The sequence below is a fragment of the Hypanus sabinus genome, chromosome 9, assembly GCF_030144855.1.
Source record: "Hypanus sabinus isolate sHypSab1 chromosome 9, sHypSab1.hap1, whole genome shotgun sequence".
Lineage (NCBI taxonomy): Eukaryota > Metazoa > Chordata > Chondrichthyes > Myliobatiformes > Dasyatidae > Hypanus > Hypanus sabinus.
Window position 1 is genome coordinate 23,615,896 of NC_082714.1, and position 13,598 is coordinate 23,629,493.

The window sequence follows — 13,598 nt, forward strand, 5'->3', positions numbered from 1 at the left end:
TCTAACATACTATTTTCTGAAATGGTAGGTTTGTTGTACAAGAAGAGATGGTCAGTCTACTCGAGTTTAGAAGAATGACAGGCGATTCTATTGAAGGCTGAACAAGCTAGCATCTCTCCGAGCAGAGAAAGGTGCGACCAGACCAGAATCACAATCTCACCATGAGAGGTACAGCATTCAAGATGGATGAAATGAAACTTCACTCAGTAGTGAATCATTATAATTTTTTATTTCAGACCATTACAAAGGCGAACAATAGTGTGTGCAGGGAAAGTGGAACTGAGGTTGATAACTCATGATTTTGATGAATGGCAGTACAGACACTTGCCTTTAGGAGTTTGTACTTTCTCACCATAACTGTGTGAGTTTCCTCTGGGTGCTCAGGTTTACTCCCACAGTCCAAAGACGTACCGGTTGGTAGGTTAATCGGTTTTTGTAAGTAGGCCTGTGATCAGGCTAGGATAAAAATCATGGACTGCTGGGCAGCGCTGCTCAAAGGGTTGGATGATCCAATTCAGTTCTGCCTCTAAATATATAGACAACAAAAATGAGGCCTGATGGCCAACTACTGTTCCTGATACTTACGTAACTGTAATAGAACAAAAATATTTTTTAATGAAAATTAAATAATATAGAAGGGAATGGAGTCTAGTAAGATTCCCATATATCTCTGCATTTCAGGCTTAACCATCAGATGCAATACCCATATCACATTCCTTATTATATTCAACACTTCATACTTTCCTACATTAAATATCACCTTTGTTATCCTTACCATAAATTCTCAGCGTCTAATTCTTCTGCTGTTCGTTATGATGGGCAATCTTAATTTATCTACATTCCGTACATCTTCCCTGGAACTCTGATTTAACAAATATCCAGTAGCTTTTCATTTGGAATTTTGCCAGCTGCCCTCTTAAGTGCCATGTGAACCACACTTAAGGGCTGAGTTATTAATAACAACTTTTGGATGGTCTCTAGCTTTCAACTATGTAAAATTTGCCAGAGTTCTGCATAATCATTTTCATTTACCCCAATTTATAGGCCTCCTGCCACTACCATGTGTCTGTTTGCACACCCATTTATGGCATCATTAGTATTTAATTGCAAATTATTCTGTGATGATTTTCATCTAGTATTTGATTTCAAGTGTCTTTATTCTGCTTTGGATGGGCAAGACTGCACTTATATCTATCCCTTTTTTCAACTACCTTTTTTTCCTAGCCCCACACCATGATAGTAATTACTAATGTGCATTGTCAGGTTTTTTTTAAAGTGGGACCTCCTCCCTCTTCCACTGGCTTCAAGCACTCAAGAATCCATGCAGTTGTTAACAAGATGTTAAAATGCTAGATACACTTAGTGGCCACTGAGTGTATGTTTGTGGTCTTCGAATGCTGTAACCCATTCACTTCAAGGTTTGATGTGTTGTGCATTCAAGAGATGGGTCTTCTGCACACCATTGTTGTAACACATAGTTATTTGAGTTGTTGTTGCCTTTCTGTCAGCTTGAACCACTCTGGGTAGTCCTCTGACCTCTCTCATTTTTATATATTTTGCCCAGATCTGCCACTCACTTTATGTTTGTTGTTATTCAGACCATTTTCTATAAACCCTAGAGCGGGGATCCCCAACCTTTTTTATGCCATGGAGCCTTAACATTAACCAAGAGGCTTGTGGACACCAGGTTGGGAATCCCTGTTCCAGAGATTGTTGTGCATGAAATCTTCAGACCAGTAGTTTCTGAGATACTCAAACCACCCTGTCTGGCACCAACAATCATTCCACTGTCAAAGTCACTTAGATCACTTTTCTTCCTCATTCTGATGTTTGGTCTGAACAACAATTGAACCTCTTGACCATGTCTGCAAGCTTTTATGCATTGAGTTACTGCTACGTGATTGGCTGATTAGATACTTGCATTAACAAGCAGATGTACAAGTGCATCTAGTAAGATGGCTGTCACAGTTTAGTTTCTGGATAATGGCAACTGAATAACACCATTATCACCCTCTGCACAATTATCTTTTCATGTTCAAATCAGTCATGGTGAGGTCTATAGCCAGATAGACCCCTGCAATTTATTTATTTATTTTCCTTCTATATTATGTATTGCATTGAACTGCTACTGCTAACAAATTTCTTGACAAATGTCGGTGATAACAGACCCGATTCTGATATATTCCTGCTGAAATCCATTATTTGCATCGGGGAACTATTTTTGATAGCATTGTCCACAACTGCTTCCATCACACTGTTGTTAGTTGTGTGTGAAGACAGAGATGTGTGTCTAATAAACTAATAAAGTGGACACTGAGTGCATATTAAACTGAAGTAATAACTATCTATTTTGGTAGTTTGGGTGAAGCTGATTGAATTTGCCAATGATAAAAGCCAGCATTGAAATCACCTGGAGGCATCCACAAATAAACTAAATGGATGGGAATGTTAAAGTCTACAATTGAATTCCATGGAACTTGATAGGTAGAACAAAATTTTGCAAGCAGAAAAAAAAGAATATAAACATCTCAAATAACTTTTATTTCTAAGTTTCTTTCATGCATTTCTCAAATGTCAGTCAGGAATTACTTTACAGAACAATGCAAAACAAAGAAAATAATTTATTTTTTTAACAAAATCAAAGAATCCCCCCAAATAACAGAAAAATAATGAAAACAATAATCTAATTGGATAAAGGAGCATGACTACCAAAGTTAGAAACTAATCTGATGAAATACAGCCTCAAAAATCAATCCAGTTTATTACAAGCCTCAGAATTCTCAAGCTTTTATCCTTTCATCAATAGAGGAATCAACACTGGTTATCTTTTTCACGCAAGAACTTTTAACAAGTCGTGCCACAATGATTTTCCCAAAGTCAGCCAATAATTATTTTAACAGTGGTTGATCAGCTCTCTGTAACTCTTTATAATGCTCCTGCTGGCAGCCTGGCAGAATTGACTAACTTAATATAAATCCAAAATCTTCCAGATTTGTGACTGACTATAGCATGTATAAAGAGACATATTTGTCTTTACTTTTAAACATTTTGCTGAAGTTGCAGTGAAATATATTTTGTAAAGAACTTCATTAAATTTTGACAATGAAAAGTCCTAATACTTTTCCACATTTACGAGAAAAAATTACTGCAAAACTATGAAGTAATCACCAAATTTGTCCAGAATGTTTTTCGAGTTAGTTCCTGACAGCCCAAAAGAGCATTCAATCTGGGTCATAGACCACTTTCATGTCTACTTCCATTTAGGACACACAAGAGACTGCAGATGCTGGAATCTGGAGCAACAAACAATTTGGAATTTGAGTCCCCTGATGCATAGTCTCGATAATTGAAATGTGGGCAATTCCTTCTTCTCCCTCCCATAATAGATCATGTTTGACCCGGTGAATTTCCCCAGCAGACTGTGTTTTGCTCTACTTACACCTATTTGCTGCTTCACATTTGGATTTTGTGGCCAAGTGGTTTGGAAAGGATTAGTTTTAAATACTGCTGAATAAATTTAAAGCCAGAACATAAATAAACACAATTTGAAACATATGGAAGCCAATGAAGAGTAGAGTTGTGGCAAGAGTAAGTACTACAATATTCACTGTGTCACAGATTATTGCCACATGATGAAAAAAACCTCAGCACATTTGTTTCAGAGGATTTTATCAGTTCCTTAAGAAATTACTCTTATTTACATAGTATCTTCAACTTAATACCTATTGTAGTGTGTTTACTATTGTAAAGGAGGAAACACTAGAGATCCTATACCAGGTTTTATATATTTCTTCCTCAGCCAATAACTTATATGAACAACCTGGCCATCTTTCTGCTATTATTAATGTCATGGAGCCAATCAGCATGGACCCTGCCCATTTACACAAATCCCATTTTATTCTTCCTACATTCCCCTCAACTGCCTTACATTTGACCATTCACCACTTGACCACTTGGGCAACTTACAATGGCCAGTTAGCAGCCTTTAAGATAAGAGAGGAAACCCACACACCCTGATTACACTTCAAAAATGTGGAACTAAGGCATTTAGGGTTTGAAGAAAAATGTTTTGGGAATGATCATGAGGCACCATCTGTGGATTAGAGTTAGTTCCAATGCTTCAGGTTTCAGGTTCCATTCCAAAAATTTGAACAAAAAAAAAGGGCAACTCTCCAGCAAAATACAACAATATACACACTGCCACTGCACTTCAAAGAAATATAAAAATAAGTGGTAGAAACCTCTGATTCAAGACCACCAGTGGCTTCCTATCTCAAATTTTTGGTGAGATGAAATTTGTCTTTTGTGGACTGATTGTAACTTGCTGCCATTTATGTTCAATCTGAGCATTGTAGATGGCCTTTGAGGAGAAAAATTAATTTCAAGACATTTTGTAGCTCACTGATGGTCTGCACAGACAGCATTTCTCTCTTCTCCACAATCTATGCAGTAAGTTGTTTTAAACATTTACTTCTCTGGATCTGGGGACTGTAAGCTTTTGTGCTTTGCTGGCAGCCATGTTAAATGATGAAGAGCTCCTGCCATGCGTGCAGAAGGACCCAAAGCAGCAGATGAAGAGCTGAGAGCCAAGTGAAACTCTCTCTGCCCCGAAAACGCAGGCGAGATCAGAGCAGACTTCCTTGGGACATCATTGAACAACAAACAAGAGCCTGTGGTAGTCTTTACAGATTCTTTTTGCGGATATTCACAAATGTAACCGAAAGCTATGTAAAAACAAACAGCATTTTTCTAAATTATATCTGGTATTACACAGCAACCAATATGCTAAAATCTCTCCAACTTGTGTTCGGTAGTTTCTTAATCACTAAATATAATGCACGCAGTTAAACACAAGGCTAACAGGAATAATTTGTCTGACTGCATCCACACCACTGATTCAGTTACCTCTAGTTTACAGATCTGATGTATTAAATTTTTAGATTTTTTTGATTCATGCACTTTGTGCACTATCATTTAAATTTGCCTTTCACAGACTTCCTCTTTCTTCATTCGTAGCCATTTCCTTCACTGCTTGTGGTTTGTGCAAATTCCTTAATCAGCAAGTCAATCCTTGCTAGGGATAAAGAAAATGATACATTGAGGGGTGACTATACAGAATTTTTAAAAATATGACAGGTATAGATAAGATTAGGTTAGGGGAGTCCAAAATTGAGACAGATTTAAGGTGAGACAGGAAAATTTTAAAAAGGGACCTGATGGGCAACTTTTACACACAGAGTGGTGAATCTATGGGTGGGTATAGTGGTTGGCATGGACTCATTAGGCTGAAGGTCCTGTACTCATGCTGTATTGCTCTATGACTCCAAATAAAATGCCAGTTGAATATTTCAATTGTTTCTCTGTGACCACAGTAAGATTTAGTATACAAAAATCAAATTCAAATCACAACTCATAGCTTGTTTTTTAAGTACCTGTTTATCTTCTCAAATTTACATATTTAACTTTTGGCTTAAATTAAATGGAACAGTGCTAAAATTGATTCTATTTTTGGGAAGATGAATCTCAGGGTTGTATACTGCTTACACACACTGAGAACAAATGTATTTTGAATCTCTGAATTTTCTTCTATTTTATATACAACACCTCCACTTTTATTTTCTTGAATAAAGCTCATTTACATTGAATACTTTATAAAATAGGGGCAATAACATTATGTTACACAGTTTAACAAAATTAATAATTGACTACTATTAAAATAGTAACTGAAAGCCAGAAATGTTATCTAAATCACTTGTTTCCAATAATAGATTGAAATACATTATGTAAACTTTTGCCCTAATGAAATTTAGAAATGTAAAACATGAGTTTAAACTCTAGAAACCTGCCCTTCCTTACAGAAAATAATATTGCTATAAATAAGCCCCAAAAAGTTGTCAAAAATATACTGTACTTTACATGGAGGCAACCTTCTTTTTGCAATATTTCCTAGGTAGTAATTCTGCCCGCACTCAATGTCTGCCTTCAAGCATGTCCAGATGACCAGCATTTGAGGTGCAAAGATTATTTCAGATAGTGGATTTATGCTGTGTGATTATTTCAGTAGGAATTTATATGAACAAAAGAAAAATGTCACTTTCAAATAGCTAAAGCCATTCAAGTTATAGCATTATTTTAAATAATAATCTGCTTTTCTGTCAGAGAACAAAGCTTTGTTTTAAAATATGTTTGTCTGGCTTAATTGGTTTTCAGATGAACTGTTAAAGTCGATTCTCATATGGCTTTCCAACCAGAGTACTTCTACCAATACATAAGATTCCATGCCATTATTCAGAAAACATAATTCAGTATAACATTCCTCCCTCAACAACTTTCATAGAAAATACCTGTACATGGTTAATATTACTGATGTTAATATTTTTGTCTGTATAAAATTTCAAGAATAGCAAACTGTTAATTCGCCAATGCTTTTTCAACTTTCTCACAAATTCCCATTCAGAGAGTAACAGAAATAACTCGTTGAAGATGACATGCTCTACGTCACTCTTCAACCATCAAGTGACTTATTTAGAGCAGGATCACCTGGATTTGAATGCAGTCTCAGCAAAAGAGTGATAGACAAAGAATACAAATGAGAATTAAATTGAATTATTTAATGCAAATAATCAGAGTTTTCAACACTTCTGATCTTTACCTTTCTTGTTACTTGTATTTGCACAGAGCTGAGCCTCTCCTAACTTGGAAGTTTCATCTACAATATGATGAAAGCAGATTTAGCTAAGACCATTAAGAATAAAATAATATCCAATAATAATTGCAAGTATACAAACATCTCTAACATAACACATAAACCTAGGTCAATATTTGAAATTAAAACTTGAAATGCAAAATCTACAGCCATGATTTCTCACTCGAGCCAAGTTAACAATACACTCTCATCTTTCTTAGTCTTTCAGATCAAGGACCGGTTGATTGAGATTGTTACTCCCTGTGAGGATGAGAATGGGCACTGTAGGAAGGATGAGGGACCACAGTGATTCAGGGAGTTATTTTGGTGGGGGGGGGGGAGATATAAATGTAGTTGTGATTGGGGATAGTAAAACTAGGGGAATAGACACGTCTCTCTTGCAAGAATCAAAAGTCACAAAGGCCACCTTGTCTGCATGGTACCTGGGTTCTTGGAGAGAAGATAGATTAGCGTTATTGTCACAAGTATATCGAAACATTATAGTGAAACAAGCTGCTTGCATCAAATCAAAATACGAGGATTCTGCTGGGAGACACCTGTAAAGTCACCACGCTTCTGGTGCAAAAAGAGCATGCCCTTAAGTAACCAACCTTAACCATACGTGGGGAGAGATTGGAGCACCTGGACGAAGCCACAGTCACGGAGAGAACGCACAAACCGCTTACAGACTGCTGGCGACAGGTGGTATTCAGCAGGGGTCAGTGTTGGCTCTGCTATTTTTCAAGTTTTAAGTAAATGATGACTTCATGGTCAAGTTTTCAAGTGACACAAAGATAGGTGGAGGGGCAAGTAGTGTTCTAGAAGAAGGGAGTCTGCAAAGATTAGAAGGATGGGCAAAGAGGTGGCAGATGGAATACAGTGTAAGGAAGTGTATAGTAATGCACTTTGATAGAAGGAATAAAGGCGTATACTAGTATCTAAACAGGGAGCTAATTCAGAAATAGTGCAAGGAGACTTGGGAGACCTAGTGCAGGATTCCCTGAAGGTTAACTTGCAGGTTGAGTCAGTAGTAAGCAAGGTAAATGCAATGTTGGAATTAAAGACGACTAGAATATTAAGAAACAAGGACGTAATGCTGAGGTTTTATAAGGAATTGGTCAGACTGTATTTGGAGTACTCTGAGTAGTTTAGGGGCCCAAATCTTAGAAAGGATGCGCAGGCATTGGAGAGGGTCCAGAGGTTTATAAGAATGATTACAGAAATAAAAGGGTTAATGTATGAAGAGTGTTTGATGGCTCTGGACCTGTGCTCGCTGGAGTTCTGAAGAATGAAGAGAGATCTCATTGAAATCCACTGAATATTAAAAGGCCTAAATGGAGTGGATCTTTCCAATAGCAGGAGAGTCGAGGTCCAATTTCAGAATAGAGCAGTGACCCTTTAGAACAGAGGAAGAATTTCTTTAGCAGAGGATGGTGTAGCTGTGGAAGTCATTGCTACAGACAGCTGTGGAGGTAAAGTTAGAGCATATTTAAAGCAGCAGTTGATTAGTAAGGGCATCGAAGGTTACATGGAGAAGGCAGCAGAATGGGGCTGAGAGGAAAACTAAATCAGCCATGATGGAATGACACAGCCTAATATGCTCCTATGCCTTCTGGTCAATACTTCCTCTATAAGATTTTTGGGCTTTGAAATGACTGATGATGCCAACATGGGAACAACAGATTCCTGCACATATTGACAGAAGGTTCCTAAAGATGGCTTTTGAGCTGGTAACTTTTTTTTGCATTATGTAGGACTTCCATGTGCTCCTAATCTACAGTCCCAAAGTTCTTAACAACATTCTTGTTTTCCCCTTTGAGCCGTGGACAACAGGGATTCCCAACAGGCTTTGAGCAGATTCTTGCATCGCTTCCTCTGTGAACCTAGTATTTTCTTCTTGTGACAGGATCTTAAATAGTTTTGTCCATTTTGGGAGTCTCCTGTTGGGCACAGGAACGATGTGGCTTGCTTAACCCAGTGGGCTGAGTATAACTAGGGTCTCAATGCAAAAGATCTTGTTTCCCTTGTCCTTCAATAAATTGAGGATTATGGCAAGACTTCAGTTGAAACCTAAGTGAGCAGTTAAGATTGTGCCAGTTGCTGCCTCTTCAAGCTCATTTGCAGAAACAGCTTTAACTCCTCTCTTTTAATGTCTCTCTTTTTTCTTTTTCAAGGAAGCTGGGTTCTATCGAGGTCCCTGATCCACAATATCACTCAAACTACAGGTTTTCACGGCAGATGTGTTCCCGCTCCTGGAGCTCATCGACCAACTGTTTTCTGATATTCTCCAGTTGCAGCACACAAGATGTGCCTCCGGGATGTGACCCTGCATGGTCCCATGGATGACTGAATGAGGCATCATGGGAGAAACATCATGATTTTGCGGACAGAGGTCTCTGTGGTCAAGTGACCACTCTCTCTCGATAATGGGGAGAGTTTGCTGCCGATTCTCGAGTCAGAGAATCTCAGAATGAAAAGCAATGTGGCAGTATGTAACATTGTAATACTGACTGCTGGTCTCCCCTTTCTCTGTGGAATGGGTGAAATCTCTGTCCTTTGTTAGTGAGAGAGACATCTTGTGGCATGTTGAACTGTTGGGTAAATTATAGTTTTTGTTGACTGTAGATCATGGTCTCACTTTGGATGCTTCAAACTACTTTTTCCCTCATTCCACCAAATATAAACTGAAGGCTGAGCTGGTGCTCCGACGATAACGGTAAACTTCATCATTGATATCTACCTTTTTTTTGAGAAGTGGTTCTTGAGATGTGGAAAGCAGTACACATTTTCCAGGGTAACACAGTCTCATATATGAGAGGCCTTTCCTCTCATATACTTTAATTAACAAATTCATGATAGTTTGGAGCTCAGGTTAGTAGTGCATGCAAATACATGCATCATCTGCATACCACAAAATATTGAGGATTTTGGGGTACAGTTGCCATAGATTTAAAGCCGGAGATGAGATACAACTTTAGCTCAAGACTGAAAAACAGAAAATGGTCCCAGGCCTTGGCTGTGTTGTACATCAATTGTTTGGGATAATGGTCCCCTTGCCATCATAAAGCAAATGTAAAATGGAGATGAATTTCTGTGGGCAGCCAAAAATGGACTGTTTTTCAAAAACATTCAAGTCAATGTTTGTTTCCCAGGATATGCAGACTAATAGCATCACCATACTTGTAAAATAGAACTAAAAACAATTTTTAAATTATAGAGAAAGATAGGACTGGACCCAGGGTTGAGATTTTTAATTGGAAAAAGGCTAACTTTGAGGAGATGCAAAAGGATTTAGAAGGAGTGGATTGGGACAATTTTATGGGAACTGGGACAGTTTTATGGGAAGGATGTAATAGAGAAATGGCGGTCATTTTAAGGTGAAATTTTGAGGGTACAGAATTTTTATGTTCCTGTTAGGTTGAAAGGAAAGGTTAAAAGTTTGAGAGAGCCATGGTTTTCAAGGGATACTGGAAACTTGGTTATGGAAAAAGAGAGATACCTACAATAAAATATAGGCAGCATGGAGTAAATGAGGAGCTCAAGGAATATAAAGAAAGTAAAAAGAATCTTAAGAAAGAAATTAGAAAAGCTAAAAGATATGAGGTTGCTTTGGCAAGTAAGGTGAAAATAAAACCAAAGGGTTTCTACAGTTATATTAATAGCAAAAGGATAGTGAGGGATAAAATTGGTCCCTTAGAGAATCAGAGTGGACAGCTATGTGTGGAGCCGAAAGAGATGGGGGAGATTTTGAACAATTTCTTTTCTTCGGTATTCACTAAGGAGAAGGATATTGAATTGTGTAAGGTAAGAGAAACAAGTAAAAGTTATGGAAACTACGTCGATTAAAGAGGAGGAAGTACTGGTGCTTTTAAGGAATATAAAAGTGGATAAATCTCCAGGTCCTGACAGGATATTCCCTAGGACCTTGAGGGAAGTTAGTGTAGAAATAGCAGGGGCTGCGACAGAAATATTTCAAATGTCATTAGAAATGGGGATATTGCCGGAGGATTGGCGCACTGCTCATGCGGTTCCATTGTTTAAAAAGGGTTCTAAGAGTAAACCTCGCCATTATAGGCCTGTCAGTTTGACGTCAGTGGTGGGTAAATTAATGGAAAGTATTCTTAGAGATGGTATATCTAATTATCTGGATAGACCGGGTCTGATTAGGAACAGTCAACATGGATTTGTGCATGGAAGGTCATGTTTGACAAATCTTATTGTATTTTTTTGAAGAGGTTACAAGGAAAGTTGACGAGGGTAAAGCAGTGGATGTTGTCTATAATGGACTTCAGTAAGGCCTTTGACAAGGTTCCGCACGGAAGGTTAGTTAGGAAGATTCAATCGTTAGGTATTAATATTGAAGTAGTAAAATGGATTCAACAGTGGCTGGATGGGAGATGCCAGAGAGTAGTGATGGATAACTGTTTTGTCAGGTTGGAGGCCGGTGACTAGTAGTGTGCCTCAGGGATCTGTACTGGGTCCAATGTTGTTTGTCATATACATTAATGATCTGGATGATGGAGTGGTAAATTGGATTAGTAAGTATGCAGATGATACTAAAGTAGGTGGCGTTGTGGATAATGAAGTAAGTTTTCAAAGCTTGCAGAGAGATTTAGGCCAGTTAGAAGAGTGGGCTGAACGATGACAGATGGAGTTTAATGCAGATAAGTGTGAGGTGCTGCATTTTGGTAGAAATAATCAAAATAGGACATACAGGGTAAATGGTAGGGCATTGAGGAATGCAGTAGAACAGAGTGATCTAGGAATAATGGTGCATAGTTCCCTGAAGGTGGAATCTCACGTGGATAGGGTGGTGAAGAAAGCTTTTGGTATGCTGGCCTTTATAAATCAGAGCTTTGAGTATAGGAGTTGAGATGTAATGTTAAAATTGTACATTGGTAAGGCCGAATTTGGAGTATTGTGTACAGTTCTGGTCACCGAATTATAGGAAAGATGTCAACAAAATAGAGAGAGTACAGAGAAGATTTACTAGAATCTTACCTGGGTTTCAGCACCTAAGTTACAGGGAAAGGCTGAACAAGTTAGGTCTTTATTCTTTGGAGCGTAGAAGGTTGAGGGGGGACTTAATAGAAGTATTTAAAATTATGAGGGGGATTGACAGTGTTGACGTGGATAAGCTTTTTCCATTGAGAGTAGGGGAGATTCAAACAAGAGGACATGAGTTGAGAGTTAGGGGGCAAAAGTTTAAGGGTAACACGAGGGGGAATTTCTTTACTCAGAGAGTGGTAGCTGTGTGGAACAAGCTTCCAGTAGAATGTAGAGGCAGGTTCGGTATTGTCATTTAAAGTAAAATTGGATAGGTACATCGACAGGAAAGGAATGGAGGGTTATGGGCTGAGTGCGGGCTAGTGGGACTAGGTGAGAGTAAGCGATCAGCACGGACTATAAGGGCCGAGATGGCCTGTTTCCATGCTGTAATTGTTATATGGTTATATAAATTAAGAAAAAGCTCTTTGAATTTATAACTTTTCTTTTATAGTCCGTTGTGTCTAATATACACCCAGTCCAGGAAACCATTGTTTGCCAGTGTGAATGTGACCATCTAAGCCAAGTCTAATCTTACCGTTGACTGCACAACAATAAAAAATATGATAAGGACTGACATTCAATGTAGGAATAAAGATCTCACTTGATGTTTATGTTCTGGTCAGAACCAGAAGCAGGTTTGTTACCACTGTCCTATAGAACGTGAAATTTGTTTTGCAGCAGCAGTACAGTGAAAAAATCAAATTACTATAGATTACTAATTAAATAAATAGCACCAATAAAAGGAATAATCGGGTTCATTGATCATCCAGAAACCTAATGATAGAGAGGAAGCTGTTCCTGAATTGTTGAGTGTGGGTCTTCAGGCTTTGCACCTCTTCCCTGATGGTAGTAACAAGAAGAGGGTATGTCCTGGATAGTGAGGATCCTTAGTGATGGATGCTGTCTTTTTAAGGCAACGCCTCTTGAAAATGTCTTCAATCACAAAGAGGGCTGGCTGTTCCCACGATGGAGCTGGCCGAGCCTACAACCCTTGACAGTATCGTGCATTAGAGGCTCCATATCAGGCTGTGATGCAACTAGTTAAAATGCTCTCCACTGTACATCTGTTGAAATCTGAAAGTCTCTGGTGACATACCAAATCTCCTCAAACTCCTAACAAAGTGGAGCTGCTGGTACACTTTCTTAGTGGTTGTGTCAATGACTGATCCTCCGAGACGTTGACACCCAACACCCAGAAACTTAAAGCTGCTACCTTTTCCACCATTGACCCTCAATGGGAACAGGTGCATGTTATCCCAACTTCCCCTTCCTCAAGTCCACAATCAATTTCCTGGTCTTACTGATGTTGAGTACAAGTTTGTTGTTGCGACGTCACTCTAGCAGCCAATCTACCTCACTCCTGTATGTCTCCTCTACATACAGTGCTTTCTGCAAATTTATAATGCAGGCAGTCCCCGGGTTACAAATGAGTTCTGTTCCTGAGTCCGTCTTTAAGTCAGGTTTATACGTAAGTCGGAACAGGTACATCCGGTATTATTTAGCGTCAGATAGTCAAACCTTTGTCTTAGTATATATTTTACCTTTTTACGCATATAAAACACTTAAGAAACATATGTATTTCAATGATTAAATCAGTGCATTGCTTAGTAATAATTGTAGATTTTATCGGGGCAGGGCCTTTCACATGCTCCATTATTCTCACTTTATCCATCAAAATGGTTCCGATCATTGACCGACTGTAGCCTAACGTTCTTCCAATGACCGATGACGTTTCACCTCTTCCCAAACGCTTTATTATTTCCACTTTATTTTCAATCGTAATCGTTTTCTGTCAATGGAACAGAAACACTGCGGATTCACCAGCAGCTGCAGGGGGCGGGTCCTGTGCTGCCCCAGGTCCTAA

The 13,598-nt window shown here is 38.5% G+C and overlaps 1 protein-coding gene across 3 annotated transcripts in view; it reads right to left on the reverse strand.

Moving 5' to 3' along the window:
• Positions 1 to 323: 323 nt before the first annotated feature.
• Positions 324 to 13,598, reverse strand: part of tdrd5 (tudor domain containing 5) — a 54,071-nt gene continuing 40,796 nt past the window's right edge. For 2 of the 3 annotated variants that reach the window (XM_059979283.1, XM_059979282.1), the window contains 2 exons: positions 6,653 to 6,709; positions 3,988 to 4,724 (listed from right to left, as the gene is read on the reverse strand). In XM_059979283.1, coding sequence (XP_059835266.1) covers positions 4,468 to 4,724; positions 6,653 to 6,709 — 314 coding nt within the window. In that variant the 3' untranslated portion in view covers positions 3,988 to 4,467. Of the gene's footprint in view, positions 590 to 3,987; positions 4,725 to 6,652; positions 6,710 to 13,598 lie in introns of those variants that run through there. The other variant, XM_059979284.1, reaches the window with a different exon arrangement.